The following is a 26,807-nucleotide window of genomic DNA, read 5'->3' as shown; positions in this document are numbered from 1 at the left end:
AACCAAATAAAATGGTAGGACACTACTCAGGGCTCTGCAAGAGCTGAACCACACATCTGAGGTCAGGTGTGAAAGAAGGAAAGTAGCAGCTCTTTCTCCACATACTATAAGCCCTACTGACCTACTTAAGGTGGTTATTACCATTTCCTATTGAATACTTTTACACTTTCGCTGGAATGCTTACAAAATCCAAACCGAATTCCAGAATCTGGAAATGTGCCATTCTATTCGAGGTAGGGGTGTGTGTGTGTGTGTGTGTGTGTGTGTGTGTTGGGGGGGTTGTTTGCATTTTCCTACTTAATCTCTTTCAATGAGGTTAAAATATAAAGCTGCCTTACCTACGATTAAGAGAAACGTTAAAAAAGGGGGACGGGGCGGGCAGACACACAGAGAGAGCTCCACCTGTGGGGCAGAACTTTGAAAAGCAAACACTCAATCTCTCGGTTTAGCCATGGCAGGACCCTGGGCATGAGTCAGGGTGGGCAGAGGAGAAGGGAGCCTCAGGGAAGGAGCCTAGAGGGCATCCTCATGTAGAAAGAAGACTTCTAGAACTCTTCTCAAGCCTCCCAGGCTCTGAGATAAAGGTGGGAGGAAGAGGCCTCCCTCGTGGGCTGTTTTGTCCACATCAGGCACAGAACTGCCTCCCCTTCTGCTTACTTCCTTCGGAGTCAGCTGGACTCCAACCTCCTGGAGCCCAAATTAGCTCAGTGCTTCAGTGTGGAGGTGAAAGGCAACTATTCTGATTTGTTACACCCAATGGGGCATTTTTCTGTTGCACATAAAAGGAAAAGAACCATAGAATGTTCCATAAACTTAATACACCCACTCATGGGCTTTGAAAAGCACAGCAGTAAAATGGTGCCAGTTCAAAGGTCTAAGAACATGGTTTGACTGAAATTAATTGATCTTGTTTCTCTTTGAAAACTGAGCAGACAGAAAAGGGGGACAGGAATTAAGAATGAAAGACCCAAGCTAATAGCTGTAGTAGTTGTCAGCCTTATATTAAGGAGACGAGTTCTGAATTAAAGATCACTTTGGGCTTACAACAATTAAACATAATTTTACAAGTTTATAAAAATCAACTTTACTGAGCTTTAGATGCAACAAGCCTCACTGAGTGAGGTCAAGGCATCCAGACGTGAGCATGCCTTTATAACATGCAACAATCGAGAGGCAACTCCTCGCCCTGAAATTCTTACACTTCTTTGTATTCAATTTCTCCTCCTCCTTACAAACCCAGGCAAACCATGAGCCTTCCATCTGTCACCTCAGAGAAAAATGAAATTGCTTTCTCATACTATCTTACCTGTTTAATTCAGTTATTTTCACTGACTTGAATGCAATGCAGCAACAGCAAAGTCAGAGAAATGGTGACCTTCCATCCACTGGTTCACCCCCCAAACGCCCACAGCCGCCAGGTCTGGGAGTCAGGTAGGAGCCAGGAGCCCAACCCAAGGGAGTGTCCAACAGGGGTACTGTCTGCAGTCACCCAGGATGCAGCGGCCAGAAGCTGAAGCAGCGTGCTGATACGGAACACAGAGGTCCAGGAGAAGGCATAGCCTGTGGCACTCAACACCTGTCCTTCAGTTGTGTGTGTGTAGTTTTAAAGATTCATTTCAAAAAAGAAAAAAAAGCTTTATTTTGAAATTCAGACTCACAGAAGAGGGCTAACAGGCTTACAGAGAAATCTTCTATCTGCTGGTTCCCTCCCCAGATGGCTACAATGGCCAGGGCTCGGTCAGGCCAAAGCCAGGAGCTTCTTCCAGATATCTTACAAGGGTGGCAGGAGCCCAAACACTTGGGCCATCTTCCATGGTTTTTCCCAAGCCAACAGCAGCGAGCTATTGTATTAGACATGGAGCAGCCAGTGGACTGTAACATCCATTGGTCTGTGTGCAAGACAGGGCTGGAAACAGAACTGACCCAGCAATTGCAACCACTACCTGATTGGGGTGACGGACTGTGCCAGGCCCTGTACTGGCAAGAACACACAAGAATCTGGTCTGGGATCACCTCAAATGAAGTTTCTTTGGGGATCCCCCAACTGAATCACTGGACTCAGAACCCCAACCATGGAGAGAATTGCAGGTTCCATGGTCTAACCATGGAGTGCATGTATCAGAGCTGGGCCTCCTTGGTGGCTCAGATGGAGCAGTGGAGAGCATACCCAGATGCACATGCAAGATATGGCAGTATACTTGAGCCTGCAGAGGACACCTGGTACCACAACAGAGAACAGAGGACAGAACAAATCAATCAACTCTCCCAGCCAAGAGCTGGCAGTGAATATCTGGGCAAAGCCTCTAAGGTGGACTATGTCAACCAATGAATTCTGGAGAGATTTCATCGTGCTTGGAGTGGCGAGATCAGCAGTAATTCAGAACTGTTGAACTACTGAAAACTCTGAGCAGGACCCTCAGAGCATGCCCCACACTGGGGACCCGGGGATGGGGTCGGGTAGCTGTTCTCCATCCCAGGGTGCAGAGGTGTTTGGGAGGTTGGGTGTGGCTTCTCTGCTTGTCTCTTCCCCAGATACAGGAAGAAAAAAAATAATGTGGAAATGGTGATCTCACCCACCTTCCTGTAGCCCTTGACCCTCATCGCCCTAATCAACTATGTAAAAATCATCAAAAATAAAGAATATGTAAAAACAATTTCCCATTAAAAAAAAAGAGAAGTGAAGCAGCCAGGACACAAACAGACATCTGTAATAGGATGCTGGATTGCACGCAGCAGCCTGGCAATATTCCACAGTGCCAGTCCCTATACAATCCTTTCAAATTGAGACAGAATGCACACATCATGCAGTTCAATTTATCCACAGTGAATAATTCAGATTTTCCTATATTCTCAAGTTATACAATAATCACAATGTAATTCCAAAATACTTGTTTCCAAACATTCAAGTGAAGTTCTTTCAAGATTTATTTACTTATTTGTCCATTCAACAGGCAGAGTGACAGACAGAAACAGACAAAGAGATCTACCTGCTGGATCACTTCCCAAATGGCCACATCAGCCAGGGCTGAGTCAGTCCAAAGCTAGCAGCCAGGAACTTCACCTAGTTCTCCCACGTGGGTGGCAAGGACCAGAGTACTTGGACCACCACCTGCTCCTTCCCCAGGCACATCAGCAGGAACCTGAGTCGAAGTGGAGCAGCCAAGGCTCTAACAAGCATGTGACGTCAGCAGCACAGGCAGCGGCTTAACCTGCAGCACAGTGCCCGTCCCCAGAGCATTGTTTATCACTCCAAACAGAAACCCTGCAAGCAGTCACACCCCACTTCCACCACAAACCCCGTTTCCACTTGGCCGAGACAACTACACACCTACCTTCGGTCTCTAATGATTTGTTCATTCTGGATGTTTCACAACAATGGAATTCCAAAGTATGTGGCCATTGGCTCTGTCTTCTTTCACTGATATAGTGTTTTAAGATTCATCTACTTTACACCAGAACCAGTAATCCATCCCTCTTCGTGACTGAATAATATTCCACTGTATTGCTATGTCACATGTTGTTCATCTATTCACCAACTGCATCAACTGATGGACACTGGACTATTTCCACGTTTGTGTCATCATGAGCGATGCTGCGACAAACACTCACATGGGAATGTTTAAGTAGGCAAATGTTTCCATTTTGGGGGTTACACAGCTAGTAGTCAAACTATTAGGTTATATTGTCTATACTAACTTTCTGAAAAGCAAATAATCTGCATTTTTCATATTAAACTTTGAATCTTTAGATATAAATTCACATGCAACTGTAAGAAATAAGACAGTGAGCATAGAAGTCATATATTGAAATAGAATCAGGTTCTGGTTTATGGTAAAATGCAAAAAAGAACACAGTCCCATGTAGTCTTTACCCAATATCTTGCAAAGCCAAAATTCAATACGCTCGCTGACATTGACACAGTCAAGATGAACAACATTTCCATCTGGGCTACTGTTGTGGCACAGCACGTTAAGCTGTGTGTGATGTCAGCACCCCCCATGGGCATTAGTTCAAGTCCCAGCTGCTCTATTTCCCTGTTAACGCTCCAGTGAAAGCAGTGCGAGACGACCCAAATGCCTGGACCACTGCCACCCACATCAGAGACCCAGATGCAGCTCCTGGCTAGCAGGGCCCAGCCCTGACTGCTGCAGCCATTTGAGGTAGCGAACCAGCAAATCAAAGAGATCTCTTTCTCTCTCTCCCTAACTCTCTAACTTAATTATTTTTTAAAGATTTATTTATTTTTATTGGAAAGGCAGATATACAGAGAGGAGGGGAGACAGAGAGGAAGCTCTTCCGTCTGATGATGGTTCACTCCCCAAGCAGAAGCAATGGCTGGAGCCGAGCCAATTCGAAGCCAAGAGCCAGGAGCTCCCTCCAGCTTTCCCACATGGGTGCAGGGTCCCAAAGCCTTGGGCTGTTCCCTACTGCTTTCCCAGGCCACAAGCAGGGAGCTGGACAGGAAGTGGAGATGCCGGGATTAGAACTGGCGCCCACATGGGATCCCGGCGCATTCAAGGCGAGGACTTTAACTGCTACACTATCACGCCGGGCCCTCTTTCTTTAACTTTAACCAAATGGATTTTAAAAAATAATCAATTCCATCTCCATTGCCCTTCTATAGCCACGCACCCTTCACTTCTGGCCCTGCACCATGTTTAGCCTCTGACAATCACCAGCCTGTGCTCCATACACTTTGTTTTGCCTTGTAAAAAATGTTAAAATACAGAGTCACACAGGATAGGATCTTTTAGCATTAACTTTTTTCACTCAGCATAATCATCTGGAGAGTCATCCCAAGTGTTTTATTTACCAATAGTTCACCATCTTTTTTAAGATGAGAAGTATCCCAGAGCCTACATTATATATATATATACACACACACATACATACATACACACATTTAGTCGAAAGGCAGTTACAGAGAGATGTAGGTAACTACCACAATGACCAGGCAGGGGCCAGGCCAAACCTTGGAGTTTCCTGTGTCTCCCAAACAGGTGGCAGGCATCCAATAAACAGGGCCATTTTCCACTGCCTTGCAGGGAACCAGATCAGAACTGGAGCAGCCAGGACGTGAACTGGAGCCCACATGGATGCTGATATTGCAGGTGGCATAGTAACTTGCTGAGGCAGAAACAGAGGGCTCCTACTGCAGGCTGACTGCACACGCCGCCACACCAGCTGTGTCTGAGCCAGGGAGGGAGCAAGGTGCTGCAGACGCAAACCATGTCTCCCGTGTGCGTGGGTGGCAAGGACTCCACCATCCCCCCATCACTTCTTCCTCCTGGGGTGGACAGGAGCAAGAAGCTGCAATGGGGACCAGAGCAGACTCAAACCTAAGCACTAGCATATGTGGGTTTCCTACCACTTGCCCGCACACCATGTTTCCAAGAGTGTCACATAAGTAGTATTGTTAAGAGTGTATTCTTTTGAATGTGGCTTCTTGCACTCAGGAAATTGCTTTTGAAATCCATCAAAACATGAGTCCAGGGCCCAGCGGCGCGGTCTAGCGGCTAAAGTCCTCACCTTGCACGCACCAGGACCCCATATGGGCGCCGGTTCTAATCCCGGCAGCTCCACTTCCCATCCAGCTCCCTGCTTGTAGCCTGGGAAAGCAGTCGAGGACGGCCCAAAGCCTTGGGACCCTGCACCCACACAGGAGACCAGGAAGAGGTTCCTGGTTCCTGGCTTTGGACTGGCGCAGCACTGGCCATTGCGGTCACTTGGGGAGTGAATCAGCGGACGGAAAATGTTCCTCTCTGTCTCTCCTTCTCTCTGTATATCTGACTTTGTAAAAAAAAATTAATAAATCTTTAAAAAAACACACACAAAAAAAAATCATGAGTCAATCAGTCAGCAGTCTTCGTTTTAATTGCCAGTAGTATTCTAATTTACGCAGGTATCACAGTTCACTCATTCAGCTGGTAATAAACATCTGGGTGTCTTCTAGTTTGGGGTTATTAGGAACTAAGTTCCTACGGACCTTCCTCACTTCTGGCTAAAGACTCAGAAACAGGACTGCTAGGTTATATAGCAAATATGTTTAACTTTATAAGACACTCCTAAATTATTCTCTTAAAAAATTTTTTTTGACTTACTGCTTATTTGGAAGTCAGTTACAGACACAGAGGGAGTGACAGAGAGATCTTCCATCCCTCTGATCACTTCTCAAGTGACCACAACAGCCAGCGGGGAGCAAGGAGCTTCATCCTGGGCTCCCCGCTGGCTGCAAGGGACCAAGCACCTGGGTCATCTTCTGTTGATTTCCTGGGCCACCCGCAAGGAGCCTTACTGGAAGTGGAGCAGCCAGGACATGAACTGGCGCCCAAGTGGAAGGCAGGCATTGCAGGCTTCACCCCCTATGCCACAATGCCAGCCCCCAAAGTGTTTCCTCTAGAGAATCTATGTGATTTCATACTCCAGCTGCCAAACTTGGGTTCCCACTGCTCCCCAACGTTGTCGGCACTGTCTTCAGAGACGACAAGGACTGCCCCGCTGTGGTTTAAGGTGCATTTCTTTGATGATGAATAATGTTTGGCAGCTTTTCGTGTGAGATTATTGGACATTCATATATTTTACAAGTGTATAATAAAGTCTGTTCTCCATTTTGAACTAGGTTATTTTATCATGTACTGTAAGTTATTTATAAATTTTACACAGAACTGTTAAAGATAAATATAATACTGAAAATACTGCCTCCCATCTATAGTCTGTTTTTTCATTTTCTCAATGACTTCCATCTTGAACAAAAAAGAAAAATGTGTTTAAACTCAACAAAATTCAGTTAAAAATGATCCCGCCACAAAAAAAAAACAAAAACAAAAACACAAGACTATCTGTGTCATGGTCCATACTTTCTTGTCTCTTAGCTTTTAGGTCTAAGAGTCATTTCTAATGAATATCCTTATGTGTTTAGTGTGAGCAAAGGGTCAATATTTCCCAGGATAGCCAGGCCTTTCCTGATTCATAAACTGCTATGTCAATCAGGATTATGAAGAAAAACAAAATAATGCTGGCACTAAGTAACTCTAAACCACTACCACAATAACCTTGCCATCTAAGCAGCACAGACAAGCCCCACTGCCTCTCATCCCAACTCCTTGCAAACACAGAGGTGCAGGACTGAGTAGCAAGCTCCTCCAGTGCCTAAAAGAAGAAATGCAACTTCGGACAACAGGCAGAGGTCTTTTTCTGAAGCTAACACAAGTGTTCATACAGGAGGAAGAGAGTCCTCTCGTCTTCCCAAGATGCTGTGAGATGTGTCAAATTTATTCCCACTCCTAACTGCTGAGTGCGGCTTCAACCAACATCAAGAGAAGCAATAAACAATGCCTGGCCTTCAGGGACTCCGAGGGGCAGCGAGGAAATACAAGGACAAACAGCTTGAAAACCAAGTCACGAGGTGTGCACACTACAACATCTTGGGTGAACTACACTGAACAACCTTATCCCATGTTTGCTCATCTGTAAACCGAAGGCTTTACATCAGGTTGTGTCTAAGATGGTCTTCTTAATTAAGCATTCTAGAATGTCAAGAATAAGCCTCAGGGCAGTTGTTCGGCACAATGGATAGGACAGCCTTTGGGATGCCCGGACCAAGTTCTGGTTCTGCTCCAGACTCCCACTCCTGTTAGCACTGACCTGGAGAGGCAGCTGGTGATGGCTGCAGTGGTTGGGTCCTTACCACCCATCTGGGACACCCCGATTTGAGCTTCAGACACCCAGTGATGGCCTGGCCTAGCCCTGGCTGTGCTGGGCATCTGGGGAGAGATCAGCAATGGGAACTCTCTCTCTCACACACACATATATGCATGTGTGTCGTATATATATGTCACATATATACACAGACATATGATATATATATACATACATATATATATATATATATATATAGCAACTCTTCGACACCTCACACAACCATTTCACACACTAGTTTTAAGGCACTGATTTGAATACAATCCAATTGATTCTCAAGAAAATATACTAAGATAACAATTCAGAAAATGAAGGCTAACTTAATTAACATGAGTGCCAAGGGCCTATTAATTAGGCAAAGGTTGGCAACATGAGTGTCAGCTTTCTGCTAATGAGCGTGGATTCCTCACAGGCCTTGCACACTTACCTAGAGCCACAGACCAAAACCTATTACAGACATGCACGTCCAAATAATTCAGATTTTTTTTCACTAGTGTAACCATTTTGTGCCTGAGAGAGGTCAGATCATTCTTTTCCACCAAAAGCAAAAAAAAAGTATCTGTTTTCTTCTATAAAAACTTCTGGAAGATTCCACACACTGAGAGTAAGTGTCCATAGGCAGCAGCTACAGCTCTGCCAAGAACACGGCCCAACACAAACACTGCAAAGATAAATTTCAATAAATCTTACAAAACAGAAACAAAGGCAGAAATGTAAAAGGGATTTACACCAGCACGAGGAGTCAGAGGGCGTGCCTCCTTACTGCGCACTGCCTGTCTGGGGTGGGGAGGGGGGAAGCATGGGCTCTGACTGCAGGGGTCCCCAGTCATCACTCAAACCCCTCACCCAAGTTGCTGGGCCTCAACATTTTCTCCCCTTTAACTCTAGAACACAAGTGTGTACACATACACCATGTGAGCATGCTCATCAGTAAAATAAAAGACACAGGAAATCCAAAGGAAAAAATACTTCCCTATGATTCTTCATTATCTAGATAGCTATGAATATCCTGGCATGTAGCTTGAGAGCCATTCTCCTAAAATTATATGGATAAACAGAAAACATTCTTCCATAATCTATAACATAACTAGCATTCAGTCACATGAGGACATTCTATTCAGTCAATCTTCTAAAAAGTTATTTTTACCTGAAAAGCAGAACTATGTATAGAGAGGAGAGAGAAGATACAGAGAAAGAGAGAGGGATCTTCCATCCACTGGATCACTTCCCAAATGGCTACAATGGCCAGAGCTAGGCCATACTGAAGCCAGGAGCCAGGACCTCCTTCTGGTCTCCTACATGGGTGCCAAGCATCCAGACACTTGGCCAATCTTTCACTGCTTTCCCAAGCCATAAGCAGAGAGCTAGATCAGAAGTGGCAACATGATCTACATGATCTACTATGCCACCAAGTACCCCATCCCCCGCCAATCTTTATTTGTTTTTGAATTCTTACTTTATTAAAATTCAGGCTGAGGGGCTGGTACAGTGGCTCAACAGGCTAATCCTCCACTTCCAAGCGCCAGGATCCCATATGAACACCTGGTTCATGTCCTAGATGCTCCACTTCTCTGTTTGTGGCCTGGAAAAGCAGCAGAGAATGCCCCAAGTCCTTGGGATCCTGCACACACGTGGGAGACTCAGAAGAAGCTCCGGGCTTTGGATTGGCTCAGCTACAACCGTTTTGCAGCCACTTGGGAAATTAATCAGCACATGGAAGATTTTTCTGTTTCTCCTTGTCTCTGTAAATCTGTTTTTCCAATAAAAATAAATAAATCTTTTTTTCACAATTCTGGTTGAGGGACACCTGTTGTAGTCCAACATGCTGAGCTGCTACCTGGGACACTTGCATTACAGCTTGGGGTGCCTGGGTTAAGTGCAAGCTACCCCACTTCTGACCCAGCTTCCTGCTAGCGTACTCCTGGGAGGCAACAGATGATGGCTCCGGTGCTTGAGCCCCTGCCACCCCGAGACCTGGATGAGTAGCAGGCGCCCGGCTGGGGCCCTGTGAGGGATGCGCCAGCAGCCAGGTGTAGTGTGTGTGTGTGTCACTCTGCCTGTACGTAAGCAGATGAAAGTCAAACACACAGCTTTAAAATTCAGGCTCTTCCCATTTGTTTCTGTCTTTACCATTACAAATCACGCGGCTTTGGACATCTCTACATGAAAAGTTTATCTCTTACGGCTTTCTTAGAACAAATTCCCAGAAGCATTTCAACATTACAGAAAATACATTTTTTTAAAGTTTTATGAGTTGTCATACTTCAAAATGATTGTGACGAGATGTCAGAATACCCAGGAAGCAATTAAAAAACTCTTCATCTAACAGTATTAAAACTTCCAACAATGATGACGAAAAACACACATGCCAATCTGCAACACATCCTTCAGGTGGGTACGATCTGTTATCATCATTTTAAGAATAAACCAGTAACACAGAGAAGTAAAATAATTCACCCAGTCACAAGCTGCTTAATGGCAGGTCGAGGAAACTGGGGTTCCAAAACCCATTCCCTTAAGTAATGCACACACAAGCCTCACACGTTCTGCTGAGGACTAGCCCCTACAGTCACAAGGCAATTTAAAACTGAAAATATGTTAAATACATGCAGGTGCATTTTCATACTAACTCCGCATTCTGCTGCAGTGTTACTGCACATGATGAGATGACAGCAGTGCGAACATTCTAGGGCAGGCCCGGGGAGTTCTACTCTGCAGCCACGGAGATCTCAGACCACATTCGCAGGCCCCAGCGCACTACAGAGCCCTGTCAGTGAGGGCACACCGTACAACTGGGAGCGCGAGCACCTACAGCGTACTGCAAAGTTCAGGATCAACAATTTTTTCAAGAGTTGCTAAGGGCTTGATGTGTGTCAGGTACTTCTACACAAACAGAAAACAAGTCATTCCCATTCTAGCAGGGAGAGATAACCAACAAATATCTAAGCCATGTGCTTTGTCAAATGACAAGCAGTATGAAGACAAAAGAGAAGATCCAATTCAGAAAGTAACACTTCAACAAAGAGCTGCAGCGTGGAGTGGCAAGCTAGAAGGTTCCACACTGACTGAAGGAACAGCCAATACAAAGGGCCTGACACAGGATCAGAGCGTGCGGAGCAGCAAAGATGGCAACACAGTTGGGGCAACAGAAAGGGAGAGGAGGAGAAGAACCAGAGGGTGACAGGCCTGTAGGCAGGGCATGTGGGACCTGGCACAGTGCAATCTTGTGCCCGGAACACAGGCTCTCAGTGAGGCGAGATAAAACATGACTTTAACTTACAATGGATCTTGTAAGTGGTTTTCAAAGAACCCCAATCTAAGCCTGGTATGGTAGCCTAGCAGCTAAAGTCCTCGCCTCACATGAGGCACGATCCCATATGGGCGCAGGTTCGTGTACTGGCTGCTCCACTTCGCATCCAGCTCCCCACTTGTAGCCTGGGAAAGCAGTAGAGGACGGCCCAAAGCCTTGGACCCTGTGCCCATGTCGATGGGAAAGTGGTAGAGGACAGCCCAAAAGCCTTGGACCCTGTGCCCATGTCGAGGACCAAAAGGAAGCTCCTGGCTCCTGGCTTCAGATCAGCTCAGTTCAGGCTATTGCTGCCACTTGGGGAGTGAACCAGTACATGGAAAATCTGTCTTTCCAATAAAAATATATAAATCTTAAATTAAAAAGAAAAAAGAATCTCAATCTTTCCCATCTGTTACTATGAACCTGTAAGCATGGGAACATCCCTAAAATATAAAAACATGGATATTGTAAAGTGTTGGAAAACATTAAGACAAACACTATAAAGGTGTGACACTCCCCAGTTCTCTTCCACAATGTAACTCACACTTTCCTCTCTTGCAGCCCCTGGGTTCGCCCTAACACTGCCACTGCCACTCAGGGGATTCAGCCAAGAGCTCCATCTGCTTCAGCCCAACAAATATGAGGCAAAGCACCTTAGTTTTTATGTTGCGGATAGCAGAGCAGCGTTCTTTAGTATTGTCAGAAACAATGCGTGCGGTAATCATAGAGGTGAAGGACCCCCTCCCCCGGCCAAAAAGACTGAGTCTCATCTGTATTTCCTCTGGCACTGACCTGAGCTAGAACTGTGGTTCATGGTTTTGCCAGTTTGCCTCATCCAGAAGGAAACAAAGGGGACGGGCGGAGAAGATGATGGAGACACACAGATGATCTCAAATGCCTTTGATCTGGCTCCTAACTCTGAGGAGACACCAGATAAATCAATGAGTCAGAGACTGGGCAGTCAGAAGGAAGCCAGAAACCGATGACAGCAGCTGTCCATCTGCTGACCTGGCCCCGAGCCCATCGCCCAGGCCAGAAGGAGGGCAAGACGGGCCACGCAGAGATGGGGGCTACGACACTGAGCTCATCGCCCAGGCCAGGAGGAGGGCAAGATGGGGGCCACACAGAGATGGGGGCTATGGCACTGGGACCATGCTACCCAGAGGGTGGAGGTGGGCTCCAGCCTGAATGGTAACATTTACATGGAAAATTCCCAGGAAAACCAAGATGGGAAAAAGGTTCAACGACCTCACCAGGAGAGGGTTCTGACCAGCCCTCTCTGAAAAACACTGGCATGAGAGTAAGGAAGTGACTGTTCCTGCTTCTCTGCACTGCGGGACACGTGGGAACCTTACAGGCCCAATTCCTCACCTCAAATACAGGAAAGAGCAGGAAATATCTAAGGTGTCCTTCAAGATGCAAAAATCCCTTAAATATAAACAAAACCGCATTCTCCCTCCCCAGCCCTCCTGCCAAGTGCATTCATTTTAAACCCAACATTAATATTCACAGATTTAAGGCATCCAGAAGGTGCTGCTGAAGGGTCTGGAGCTTTCCACCAGCTCCTCAGACCTCTGGGCCACAGCACCCTAAAAAGGCACATGCAGCTGCCCTGCCACAGCACCATCTTCCCTCAGCTCGACACTCCCCTCTCCCTCTGGCACTAACGATCAACGATCAGGGACAGTGAAGCAGTAGGTGGGGACAAGCACACATATGTCAAGAACTGACAGGAAATGGACGGAAGAGATGTTCCTTAATTATAAATAACATTTCTGAGTACCGTGACGGCTAACTTTGGCTGTCAAGAGCTGAGCCGCAGTGTTTCTCCATTCTAGACCAGAACAGAGCCAGTCCTGATAACACAAGGTCAGCTCAGATCACACATTTCCTAATCACAGGGACAGGCTTTCATAGAACTGACAGGGACTTTAACTGTGGCTTCATCAGAGCAGTTGTTTAACAGGAGGCAGGCAGGCAGGTAGGGCACCCTGCACGGTCTGCAAAACAGAAGAATTTCAACGCTGAAAGTCGTGCTTTCAACAGCATCTGCTTTGATAGACTAAAATACAAGACAGTGGCTAGAGGACTCATCTCCTAATGTAAGAACAGCTCTCAAAATAGCTCTAGTAAAATGTTGTCTGAAAGGCTTATGTCTGTTTATCTGGGGGAATAATGCCAAATCAATTTACATCACTTTCAAAGATGCTGCCTGCCATGTGCCAATGTGAGGGGCCAACACCCTGCCCTGGAGACGCTAATAATCCTATTAGCAAGACAAGAGAGATGACAATCACCTTCCACAGCAGGGCAGCACGAGACCTGATCCAAAGCTCAAATTCTACATGCACTTGAGCGTGCAGAACCAAAATCTCCAAGTACCCAAGACTGAAGGAAAACTTGGTACATGAGGAATTCTGTAACTCTGTTACAACAGTCAGTTACCTAAAGTCTTGATCGAAGGTGAAAACTCCCCACTTACATCTATCTAGGGCTGGCGCAGGCATTCAGCCCGGGTTAGGACACCCACACCCCCCAGAGCGCCTGGGCTGCAGCCTCAGCTCCTGTGCTGCCTACAGCTTCCTTCAATGCAAATCTACACAGGCAGCAGCCACATGGAAAATCTGGAGTATGGTGCCAGCTCCTGGCTTTGACCTGGCCCAGCCCTGATCGTTCCGGGCATTTGAGGAGTGAACCAGCGGATGAGATCACTGCTGCTTTGCTTCTCAAAGAAATTTTTCTTTAAAAAATATTTAAATCAGGGCCAATGAGGTGGCTCAACACACTAATCCTCCATCTGCAAGTACCAGCATCCTATATGGGCACCAGTTTATATCCTGGAAGCTCCACTTCCCATCCAGCTCCCTGCTTGTGGCCTGGGAAAGCAGCCGAGGACGGACCAAAGCCTCGGGACCCTGCCCTCACGTGGGAGACCCAGAAGAAGCTCCTGGCTCCTGGCTTCGGATCTAGCCATTGTGGTCATTTGGGGAGTGAACCTGTGAATGCACGATCTTTCTGTCCCTTCTTCTCTGTGTAAATCTACCAATCCAACAAAAATAAACAAATCTTCAGTAAAAATTTAAAAAGTAAGAATATTAAACAGCAGCATCACCCATAATTATATTTTCATGGAAGTATAAAACATTCTCTTTCGCTGTGCTTCATGAAAATCCAATTTTTCTTTGGTCAATCTTGAATCAGTTCGGTGCTGAGTTACCTGAACATTCATTCTCTGTGGTCCCATGTTCTGATAAGATTCATGAGTAACAAATCTGTGTGGAATTCCACAGGCTCTCCCTGCTGGGTAAAATCTTGGGAGACCCATAGATCCAGGCCTCATAAATGGTCCTGGAGGCCTCATCGCAGAAGGGTTCGGTGCTCGTGGCCTTGGAAGTGGAAAGTTTTCTTGAGGATTAAACCTGGGTCTCGACATGGCTATTTTCAAGAAAGCCTGATTTAATAAAGTGTAAGGTGGTACTGAACCATGTGAGGCAACGGCATTCAGCTGCTGAAGAGCCAACTGAGTCTTAATCTGAGCAAAGTGCAAAGGAGATGGGCCCAAAAGAAGTGGATTTGCAATGCCCAGGTTCAAGGAATTCACAAGTGGTGCGAAATTTTCCAAGAATAACACAAAGCTATGCCTACCGACTACCAGCCGGATCCCATTCGTGCCTCAGCTTAGCCCTCAGCCTCCAATGTCACCACCGAACAAGCTACCTAAAACATTCTCTTGCCAGAAAACCTACAGCTCACTTAGATAAAGTCTAAATAAACTATCTAAACTTTTCAGTAGAATCACTTGGTTTTAGTGTACTAAAATTCTATCAGAAATGTCACAATATGTTATTCAGTCTCCCAGCTAAGGGTCACAGCACCTCAGAGTAAAATGGTAATAATTTTATAAAACCAACACATCATTAAAGGAGAGAAAGGTCCTGGAGGAATTAGTTTGGTGTGGTTCTTTCCTAAAAACCACAAATTCTCCTCTTTCACAAACATAAGGCTAACAGAGACCGGAGTCCCCCAGCAGCACAGTCCATTCCTGGCAGGCCTTGCCTTCCACCGCGTCATCCTTGTCAGTTTCGTCCATACTTGTCTTACATACTATTGTCCTCTGAAAGTTCTATGAAGTAGCTGGTCCAACAGCTGGGTGGCTGCCCTGCCCAACACATGTCATAGGAAAAACAGCTCTCCAGCAGGACGCGCACTGGGAACACTGGGGCCACCACAAGGAGAAGCCAACAGTCTTTCGACTTCCACAAGCCATAAGTAACAAGGTAATTAAAGAAGGCAGAAGAGTTCAAATCTACTCCTCCAGATAAAATATGCACTTGCCTACACATAGCAGAGGACTGGAACACAGGCAGGAAACAAAGATCTGAGTGCGTTTAACTGGGAACCATTTCATCAGAGACAGATGGGAAACATCCAGATAAGCATAACTAAGCTCAGCAGATGTGTGGGAGGACAGGGAAAGGGAACCTGGAATGCACAGCACATGGGAACTTCAGCTCCTAATGCCTGTCTCCGGCTGTGAAGGCAGAACAAAATGGCAGCAGGATCTCCGCCTTCGGCCCCTCCCTGCCCGGCAGGCTGAAAGCATCTGCTCCTGTCTTGGGCTGATCGCTATCTGTGCCTTCCACAGACTACCTAAGCGCTCCCCAAGGAGCAGGGCGAGACCAGCTCTGCAAGCCCGGCTGCCAGAACCAACGGGCTCATCCTCCTCAGAGCGGAGGCCGGTGCACGGGGTGAGGTCCCCAAATGCCACTCGTATGAACCTTCTGATACATTCTGGAAAACACGACAGATTACATTTGAGTAGAAGCCTAAAAATAACGAAAGAACATTCCTTATTTTTAGATAATTGCTTTAACAAGTTTAAAAACACTAAAAGTAGAAGAAAGTAGCAAAAACTAACTGGAATTTCAAAATGTTCTAAAAGATACTTGTGAACTGGAAGACTAGTTTTAGACAAGTCCTTTCTGTTTACTGTCCACAGCTCAAACGTCCCCATCTGCCCATTTTAGTCCCCCATTCTGCGTGTTACCAAGAGATCGCGACAGAACCAAAAAGTGAGGCACAGCTACAACAGGCCAAAGGGAACAGCTAGGGAAGAACGTACCAGACACCTTCTCAAAGACAGAGAGGACGGACTGGACAATAACAGACGAAAACAGCCAAAGCAACGTAATTCCCCTTCACTAAAAACTCCACAGACAAGAGTCAAAAGCTTGGTTAGCATAAAGAAAACGCATATTTCCTTTCCACAAATAAGTATTTGTTCTGAACAGGAGGCATTTATTTAATGGATTAGAGAAATATTCCTTTTTTACAAATAACCAAAACCTAAAAATGTAGTACATTTCCTAGACAATTTGTTTCATTTTCCTCCCCATTTCTGTCCAATCCTACAACAAACATGTCCAACCTTTTTTACAAAGCCTACAGCAAGCAGGTTTGCAGCAGCACAGAGATTACCTGACTGCACGGCCATCATTAGCATCTCGGGCTCCAGCAGAGTCATGACAGCTCTTCTCAGGAGCAGCAGCCCAAGCACAAGGAGCCAAGTCAAAGTCACAGGGCAAAGACGCTGTGTTCAGGGCTCAGAGACGCTCCCGAATCCAGGCTCATGCCTGACGCTCCAACCAGACTGTGAGAACTCACTCCCCTCCGCAACACAGTCACCAACTCATCCACCCTTCAAGCAAGTCAAGATGGCACAGAGTGGAATTACTGCCGACAGGAAACCAAAAAGTGCTCGCCTTAAGACATATGAAGTGTGGTAAGAACCGCGAGAGCTCCTCCCCTTGCTAGTTGTCTGGGGGGGGGAGGGGCGAGACATACAGAAAGACTTTCAGAAAGCAGATCAAATACTTTTTTTCCTCTTGTTTGAAAAAAGAGAAGATGAGGTTTTATTCAAAGCCCTACCATAAGGGACTCTGCCATTCGTGCAGCTAAGAGCGACAAATTAAACACAATCCAACTCAATCGCCTGAAACAAACACCGCATCCCTGAGCCACTGACGGGAGGCAGGGGCGAGGATTAGACATATATAAACAAACACATGTATGTGAGCTGAGCACATTTTTTGAAAAAGAATTCCACTAGCTTCTTTATCTGTGTTATTTATAGATAACAGGCTACGGAAGTTGAATATTTCACTGCAGAAGCTCAACTATTTCTCCACCCCCACTCCAATTAAAATATCTGTTTCAAAAAGTCATCTGAATACATTCCGGAGCTGTAATCTGTCTTTCAGATCTGCAGTCCCTTAAACAGCCCCTTACTTGTGCCTATGTGAGACAAGTGATCTGTGAACAGATTACTGATGCTGGCTTGTGTGTGTGACAGAGTTATGTAGAGGTTTTTCTTTGTTTTGTTTTGTTTTGTTTTCAGGAGGAGTGGTCGAGAGGCTAAGAGAAGAACTCCTATCAGCTGGTGCACTAATTCACTTGCCAAATGCTGGCCAAAGCAAGGGACAAGGTACTCAAGCCCACTATCCTGTGTAGGTGGTAGAGACCCCGCTGCTTGAGTCGCCCCTGCTGCTGCCCAGGGAATACATTGCAGGAAGTTGAAACAGCAGAGCCAGCACTTGGATCTAGGCACTCGGACAGCAGGGAGGACATCCCAACCAGTGGCTTTATCACTGCACCAAACTGTTCCCACGATGGTTTTCCAAAAATGCTTTATGATCATACTGTCATCATATCCAATTTCTACACATGGGAAACTATGTAAGACCTCCTTTCCCTAACAAAGAAGTTCCCGACTTTTCCCACTAGCACAGAGCAGATGTTCTGAACAATAATGAACACAGGCACCTGACCTTGACAAGACAAAAATTAAGACCCTCCTAAATTAAATGTATAGCAACTTTTTTCCCCAAATTTATGAAGAAGTCTTGTTTTATCTAACATTTATTGATTTGAGAGGGACACAGAGAGGGAGAATTTCCATTTACTAGTCCACTTCCGAACAGCCACATGGCTGGGTCTGGGCCAGGCGGAAGCCAGATGTTTCTTCCTGGTCTCTCACTAGGGTTCAGGGGTCCGAGCACTTGGGACATCTTCTGTTGAACAGGGAGCTAAACCGGACGCAAAGTAGCTGGACTCCACACAGTGTCACAAAGTGCCGGTGTCACCAGCAGTGACTTAGTGTGCCACACAACACCAGCCCTTCCCCGAACAGCAACTTCTTAGCCTACCCAAGACTCAAACATCCTCCACTCCCCGACAGACTTTTCCACACACTACTATTACTCTTAATAATGATACAGAGGTGCTTTTGCACACTGGCTTGCCTTTTAGACCACAGACAACTGGTCTGTTCACCAGAATCCTCAATCCTGCTGCTTACATGGTGGCCTGTAACTCAGGTTCCATGCACAGCCGCGAACACAGCCAAACAGGTGATAAATGAAGCTGGAGGGGGCCTTAGCAAACAGTCCTGGAGTGGTGGAGGGCAGCATCACAGGAATAAAAAAGGCAATGTGGATTTGAGGTGGGGGAGATTCTGAACAGAAGAACTAAGCTCCCTTTCTTTCTCCAAGAATATCATGTTAACACACAGGAGCTCTCTGTAGCACTGTGTGAGTGACGCCCCAGGCAGTGCTGCCGTGGGAGGGGGGGTTTACATGCTGCTGCCCTGGGAGCAGAAGCTTCCTCCCCGCCCCCCTGCAGGCAGGCAAGCTCTCCAACTGCTGGAGGGAACATGGGTAAAACTACACTCCCAGGCTACTAGAGTGTGGTCAGGGGTTAGCAACGGAGAGAAACGCATCCCTGAAAGGTTGAGTCATTCCTTGGTCCCTGCGTGGGCCGTACAACTTGCTGTGTGAGGATTTTTTAAATGAAACAACTTCCTTCTCAGGCCTGTACTTAGAGGAAACTGAACAGACACTGTTTAAGATTCCTGTACAGGAGATGGCAGGAGCAGAGGAGAGCCATGGGACCAGCTGGCAGGGCCAGCAACCCCCAGGAGATGTGGACAGGAGGGACAAGACGCACCCCGGTCAGCTGGTGTCACTGTCTCACCGACATTTCACACACATGTGCACTCTGGAATGATAGCAGTTGTGAAAAGACAAACTGTGAAACCAAAAATCTAAAAATCTTAAAAGACTGAAAAGAGCAATATAATCTCTATTTTCCCATTGTGCGTTTACTTTGCAGAGAGCGTCGCACGCAGTAGGGTCACCAGAACAGGCTCCAAACGCAGCCCACTGGTTTAAGAGGCAGAACCCCGGGGACAGCTTCAGCTCCAAGCCACTAGTTTTTGGGCAAAATGGTAGCATTTCATAGAAGTAAAGCACACATTAACGTTGCCTTTGCACAAGTGTAAGTGATGTTAAAGCAAATGGCACCGAGGTAATATAGGACAATGATCTTAATTTCCAATAAAAGCTTTGCTTCTAATCAAACTTTTCCAGCTAATCAACACAAATTTAATATCTACAATTTCTTTCTTTTTAAGATTTATTTATTTTTCTTGGAAAGTCAGATATGCAGAGTGGAGGAGAGACAGAGAGAAATATCTTCCATTCAATATTTCACTGCCCAAGCGGTCGCAATGGCCGGAGCTGAGACAATCCAAAGCCAAGAGCCAGGTTCCTCTTCCAGGTTTCCCATGCGGGTGCAGGGTCCCAAAGCTTCGGGCTGTCCTAGACTGCTTTCCCAGGCCACAAGCAGGGAGCTGGATGGGAAGTGGAGCTACTGGGACTAGAAATGGCACCCATCTGGGATCCGGCCTGTGCAAGGCGAGGACGTTAGCTGCTAGGCTGCTGCACCAGACCAACATCTACAGTTTCTATGAATTTACTCTGAAAGATCAAGATGCTGCAGAGTATCAATGTATTTTTCCAATGTTTAAGTCACTGTCACCGTACTTCACAGTTATTGTTAATGTAACTTTGGGAATAGTCTTCTGAACCTTGAGTCCACTAGACAACCCAAAGCCGCCTTCAGTGTTCATGAGAAGGCATCTCCCTGGTTTTTATCCCAGCAAGTCTTCCTACGGATTTTGTTAGTCTCCATATTCCTACATGTTCCTAGTCCCTAGATTTTCTTTAAAATCCCACTTTCCCTCCTCGCCTAACCCCTCTTAGTGCCCTGAGTGGCTCCTCCTTCTCTGCCTCCCCAAGGCAGACCCCTTAGCTACCTGTGGTTCTACCCCAGGAACTTCGTCCTTCCTTCCAACTTCAACTTCCATCACATGCTGGTCCACCAGGCATGATAAACACAACCTCAAAGTCAACACTGACACTGACACACCTGCAGTTCCCATCAAACCTGCACGGTGCAGGTAACATGTTTGGCCATGTGTGTCGTTTGTTGTTTCTGAGCTATCTGAACTACTTATGGAAGAAGTCAAGAGTGCTTCACTCTGGGGTCAGCATGGTGGCACAGCCAGTGAACCCTGTGACTCTCTGCTTGGAATGCTGGCATGCCATTTAAGTGCCAGTTCACGTTCCAAATGCTCCACTTCCCATTAGTTCCCCGCTTATGGACTGGCCAAGCCGCAGAGGATGGCCTGTGCCCTTGGCTTGTGTCCTTGGCCCTGCACCTGCGTGGGAGTCTGGGAAGAAGCTCCAGTTTCCAGCTTTGAATTGGCTCAGCTCGGGCCACTGCAGTCATGTGGGAAGTGAACCAGCCAACGGAGGATCTTTCTCCCTCTCCCTCTGGAAAGATCTGGCATTCAAATAAAATAAATACTTAAAAACTAAAATTAAAAAATTTCATTCCATATTAAGAGTAAGGATTACTTCAAGTTTATTAGCCTATGCATTTCCATTCTTAACTAGTAACTTGACCCATGTCAAAAAGACAGCTAAGGTTACAAAGATCTAATTGCCTTTTTCATTTATAAAGTTAGTTTTCTTACAGGGCTAACACTGGGGACTTGGTTAACAGTGCCTTCAGGGCCTGGCACACTGGCTCAATGGCTCCATTCTTATCTTGCAAGTGTTGGGATTCCATATGAGCGCCAGTTAATCTCCCGGCTGCTCCACTTCCCATCCAAATCCCTGCGTGTGACGTGGGAAAGCAGTCGAGGACAGCCTAAAGCCTTGGGACCCTGCACCACGTGGGAGATCCGCAAGAGGCTCCAGGCCTCTGGCTTTGGATTGGCTCAGCTCCGGCACTGCGGCCGCTAGAGGAGTGACTCAACGGACGGAAGATGTTCCTTTCTGTCTCTCCTTCTCTCTGTATATCTGACTTTGCAATAAAAATTTTTTTAAGATAAATAAGTCTTAAAAACTGGTCATCTCAAGATTACATGTCCAAGAGCAAACGTTGAACAGTACCACTCTACACCGCCCCCTCAAGTTATATTACATCCTTATCCCTACACCTTGAGTAACCATACTTATTAGATTACCAACCAAATGTTACCACCTCATTTTCTTCAAATCCATTGCTTTTATTCCAAGACTGCCTACAGCCGGTGCTTTTATTAAAAAGATTTGCTTATTTATTCATTTGAAGAACAGAGTGACAGAAACTGAAAGGTATTTTCCATCCACAGTTCACTCCATAATATTGCCACTGAGGCTGGGTTCGGGACCCAGAGCAATAGCTATGTGGCTAAATTCTCGCCTTGCATGCATCAGGATCCCATACGGGCACCAGTTTGTTTCCTGACTGCTCCACTCCCCTTCCAGCTCCCTGCTTGTGGCCTGGGAAACCAGTAGAGGATGGCCCAAAGCCTTGGGACCCTGCACCCATGTGGAAGGCCCTGAAGCAGCTCTTGGCTCCTGGTTTCAGATTGGCTCAGCACCAGCATTGCAATCACTTGGGGACTGAACCAGTGGATGGATGATCTTTCTCTAATCTCCTTCTCTCTGTAAAATCTGCCTTCCCAATAAAATTAAATAAGTCAAGGTGGGAGAGCGGGCAGGTTGGGCTAGGCCACCCCAGCCCAGGAGTTCGGAACGTCATCAAAAGTTTCCCACATGGGTTACACGGGCCCAAATACTTGGACTATCTTCCACTGCCTCCCCAGCTGCATTAGAAGGAAGCTGAATCAGAAGTGGAGCAACTATGGGTGCAGCGCAGTAGCCTAGTGGCTAAAGTCTTTGCCTTGAACAGGCCGGGATCCCATGTGGGCGCCAGTTCTAATCCCGGCAGCCCCACTTGCCATCCAGCTCCCTGCTTGTGGCCTGGGAAAGCAGTCTAGGATAGCCCAAAGCCTTAGGACCCTACACCCATGTGGGAGACCTGGGAGAAGCCTCCAGCTTTGGATTGGTTCAGTTCTGGTCATTGCAGCCATTTGGGGATAGAACCAGTGGATAGAAGATCTTTCCCTCTGTATCTCCTTCTTTCTGTATATCTGACTTTCCAAGAAAAATAAATTAATCTTGAAAAGAAAGTTGAATGCTTGCCTTCCACAGAAAGCCTTTCCCCACCTGTTCTCTTCCTTGGGTGCTGCACACCTCTCAGAACGTTCTCCCTGCACCTGGACACGCCTCGGCACTGCTGTTCCCCACCTGGCTTAATTCCTCTGTATTCCCACATCCAGCGCAGGGAAGCACAACAGCATTCATAAACACGTGTCAAGAGAAATGAAAAGTCCCTTCAGCACAGAGAGTCCAAAAAGCTTGAAGAAGTTCCTAACAAAAGGATTACCACCCACCCAGGCAGAGCAGGTTTTTGGTGAAATACTCATTAGAACACATGCTGAATACAACTACATGAAAAGCGCTGAAGTGTGAAGCTAACATCCACAATCCACCGTCAGGAGTATTAAAGTCCTCATAAAAGGCTGAAGTTGTACAAGATAAAGAGAAGCCAAAAAAACAGAGTCTTGCTCACTTACAAAATAACCTGTAATCACAGTAAACCATCAACTTCACTAACCACTGATAGAGGTTTCTACCACACTGTGTACCACAGGCTGGCCTACAATGGAGGAAAACACGCCTTCTCAGGAGCTCTGTTGTGTTGGACACTGGAACACGACCCCACGCTGGATCCTCTCCTGCCTGCAGGTCTCAGAGCACACGCATGGAGTTTACTGAGCTGTGGCTCTACAAAAACCTAACCGTGTGTCGAAATTTTCAGACTCCAGCCAGTTAAGACTCTTCCCCCAGACACCTGGTGTCAGGCAAAGTGAAAACACCAAAAGGTAACCCCACCCAGCACCAGGCAAGCTGCAGCAGATCCTGGGCTCCCCACGTTCTGTGACCTCAACCACACCTGAAGAACTCAGTGAGGCTCTGCAAACCTGGGAGGACCACGCATCCCTCACCAAGATAATGGCTGTGCTTTCAGCTCCCTTTCCAAGATACAACTGTTAAGGAGTACAGAGGCCATGGATATCAGCAGCCACTCGTTCACACAGTGTGTCTGAAATGCTGCAATGATTCCGGTGTCCGTGTCGAAGAAGGGTCCGAAGACAACAATCAGGCAGGGACTGTCACAGGCAGGACGCTCAGAGGAAAGTGGAATACAAACATCCCCATCCAACAATTAAAAATCAAGGGCTAAGAGTCTAAACCAGGAGCTAAATAAGTGTAAAAGACAAGCAATTCGTTCTGATTGATAACAAAGTTGGATCACTCCTTCCAGGCAGGCTGGTCTGAGCTAGCTTTTAGAAAACAAGACAAAAAGGAAGCACCCCAGAATTGATCTCTTTCTTTCCAGATTCCCGGCTCCACAGAACTGTCTACCCACAAACTCTAAGAGTCAAAAGAAACGGGACCTTAGTCTTTTATCCAAAATGCCGACAGTGAGGCACACCTGAGAATTCTGTCTACCAATTCCCAACAAGGGCTTCCCAGCCTTTTAGCAGAGCACCTACCAAAAAAGCTTAAAAATAATGTTATAGGGCCCGGAGGCGTGGCCTAGCGGCTAAGGTCCTCGCCTTGAACGCCCTGGGATCCCATATGGGCGCCAGTTCTAGTCCCGGCAGCTCCACTTCCCATCCAGCTCCCTGCTTGTGGCCTGGGAAAGCAGTTGAGGACGGCCCAAAGCCTTGGGACCCTGCACCCACGTGGGAGACCTGGAAGGGGTTCCTGGTTCCCGGCTTCGGATCGGCGCGCACCGGCCCGTTGCGGCTCACTTGGGGAGTGAATCATCGGATGGAAGATCTTCCTCTCTGTTTCTCCTCCTCTCTGCATATCTGACTTTGTAATAAAAATAAACAAATCTTTAAAAAAAATAAATAAATAAAATAAAATAATGTTATAGTGACCGAAGAAAAAGAACCAAATGACCAGAAACATGTGTGAGAAATGTGGGCCACAAACATTTGGATAAGGTTCTTTCCAATTAGTAAACAAAAATATGCAAGTTGAAATAAAAATACTTCACCTATCACACTATCGAAGTCATACAAATGAGACCATAATTGTTAACAAGCAAACCAACCACTCACACCTGACAGAAGTCTAAACTGATAGGCTAATCTGGAATATAATTAGCATATTTCCCAAAAACCTCAATTCTTTTCCCCTCCATCTATCGAAAGGCGCACACACACACACACACACACACACAGACGCAGGGCAGGACTGACGCCAGCGGGGTCTTCCCCGTGGGTGGGAGGGACCAAGCATGTGAGCTGCTTCTCGGAGGGAGGAGTTAGCAGGAATTGGGGCACAAGCAGAGGGGCCAGGACTCCAAACCACGCATCTGGATATGAGCTACAGAGCTTAACCAGCATACATTACCCTGCACGCATGCTATTCCCTCCTCATTTTGTTCAGCAAATTACTACATAATCTTTGCTGCCCAGCTTAAACAGCTCTTTCTTTCCAAAGCCTTTCCTGATGAGCCTCCTGCCCTGCGCAGAACCCTTGCCGTCAGATCACTGTGGTCCTGCTGCCACATCTTGTGTTTTTAAAAGACAACTCCCAAAGTTTGAAACTATGCACTGGCTTATGTAACTGCAGTATTCTCTCTCTTATGGGTCTCTAAGCTCCATGTAAATTCCCTGCCTTGTCTTACTCATGAGCTCACAGCTGGAATGTAACAGTCACTGAATAAATGGTCAACAATCAAATGCCTAACTTCTGTGCCAGGGTTCCCAAGCACAGGAAGCTTTAGAAGATGCTGAACCAAACAGTAACAGAAGCGTAGAACACAGAACACGATTCAAACATCCAACTGGGCGGGAATGAAATAAACAGCGGCATAGAACAGAATGCTATGCTACACACTCCTTAAAGAGGTTCCCAGGAAGTGACCAGTGACCAGTGACCAGCAACCAGGCTCACACTGTACACTCAATGACCACAGAGGAGCCTGTAACTGGGCCACAGTACCAGATCAGGGGTAAGAGCACACATCTGGAACAGCAGTGGATGGAAATCGACCACATGTCAGCAATAATTTCTCTGAGGGAAGGAAACATCTGAGTGTGGGTTTTGTTTTGTTGTTTTCTCGTTTCTTGTTTGTTTGTTTTAAGCTTGGATTCTATGCGTTGATCTGTTCCGAAGGGACACAGCAGAACATTTGATGAAAACATAAAAATGGGAACTTGGTTATCTTACCAGTTCTGGAATGAAGTGGGTTATGCCATAGTGAGTAAGCTGACACTCTTAAGAACTGGGAATTTTCAATTGGGAGAGCTAACCTGGGAAATCCGTAAGGCTTTGAGGGACATAATCAACACATCTCTGCTTTTCCTGAGGATGTGGTAATGCGCATCACAAGCTGCCCACTCAGGATTTTTACTTCTTCCAACAATTTTGGTACCTCCTGTGCAACACTACAACATGCAGCATACAGCCCGTTCTCTTACAGAAATAATCCATCATCTACCCTTCCCTCCACAAGCATGCAAACTGAACACCGCGCACATCTCACACGGGAGGAGCCGCACGGAGGGCCACAGCAAGCACTTTCACGCCCCAAGTCGCTGCTTCCTTCTTTCTTAATTGCCCACCCTGCTCAGCATCCCCGAGAGCAGACACAGGCAGTCGGGATCTGTTACCTTTCTCAGAACAAAACTCACCATCAGCAAAACAATCAGAAAAAAAATTTAAAAAGTAACATTTGCAACATTTTTCAAATCTATCAAGTGGCTAAAAGCAAATTTAACAAGAGAAAGTTTCACTACTGAGAAAATTTTAAAACCTCTTGGGTAGGGGCCTGGCGGCGTGGCCTAGCGGCTAAAGTCCTCGCCTTGAACGCCCCGGGATCCCATATGGGCGCTGGTTCTTATCCCGGAAGCTCCACTTCCCATCCAGCTCCCTGCTTGTGGCCTGGGAAAGCAGTCGAGGACGGCCCAAAGCTTTGGGACCCTGCACCCGTGTGGGAGACCCGGAGGAAGTTCCTGGTTCCTGGCTTTGGATCGGCGCAGCACCGGCCATTGCGGCTCACTTGGGGAGTGAAACATCGGATGGAGGATCTTCCTCTCTGTCTCTCCTCCTCTCTGTATATCCGACTTTCCAATAATAATAAATCTTTAAAAAAAAAAACCTCTTGGGTAAACATACAAAAAGATATAAGTGGGGAAAATATACTATATTCAGGTACAAAACTCTGAAGTTATCAATTTGCCCCAAATTGATTGATAATTTAACATAATCCCAATCAAATCTCTGTAATGATTTTTTTTCACAATTTCAATTTTTTTTAATATTTTATTTGAAAGGTAGATTTTCTGTCTGCTGGTTCACTCCTCAAACACTCACAACAGTGAGGGCTGGGCAAGACAGAAGCCAGGCGACCGAGACTCAATCCAAACCTCCCTGGAGTGGCACGGATCCAAGCACATCAGCCTGTACCTGCTGCCTCACAGGGCACCGTCATCAGGAAGCTGGGTCAGAAGTAGAGGGGCTGGGACTTGTGCAATCACTTCAACACAGAATGTGGGAACCTT

General features: G+C 46.5%; 1 protein-coding gene across 1 annotated transcript in view; it reads right to left on the bottom strand.

The window, feature by feature from the left end:
- MRTFA (myocardin related transcription factor A) overlaps nucleotides 1–17,126 on the bottom strand; it is an 85,643-nt gene extending 68,517 nt beyond the window's left edge. The window contains exon 1 of the mRNA XM_058673403.1: nucleotides 16,466–17,126. Coding sequence (XP_058529386.1) covers nucleotides 16,466–16,511 — 46 coding nt within the window. The 5' untranslated portion in view covers nucleotides 16,512–17,126. The remainder of the gene's footprint in view (nucleotides 1–16,465) is intronic.
- Between the last annotated feature and the right edge of the window lie 9,681 nt (nucleotides 17,127–26,807).

Source organism: Ochotona princeps, chromosome 15, assembly GCF_030435755.1.
Source record: "Ochotona princeps isolate mOchPri1 chromosome 15, mOchPri1.hap1, whole genome shotgun sequence".
Lineage (NCBI taxonomy): Eukaryota > Metazoa > Chordata > Mammalia > Lagomorpha > Ochotonidae > Ochotona > Ochotona princeps.
This window is presented reverse-complemented; position numbering and strand designations above follow the sequence as displayed.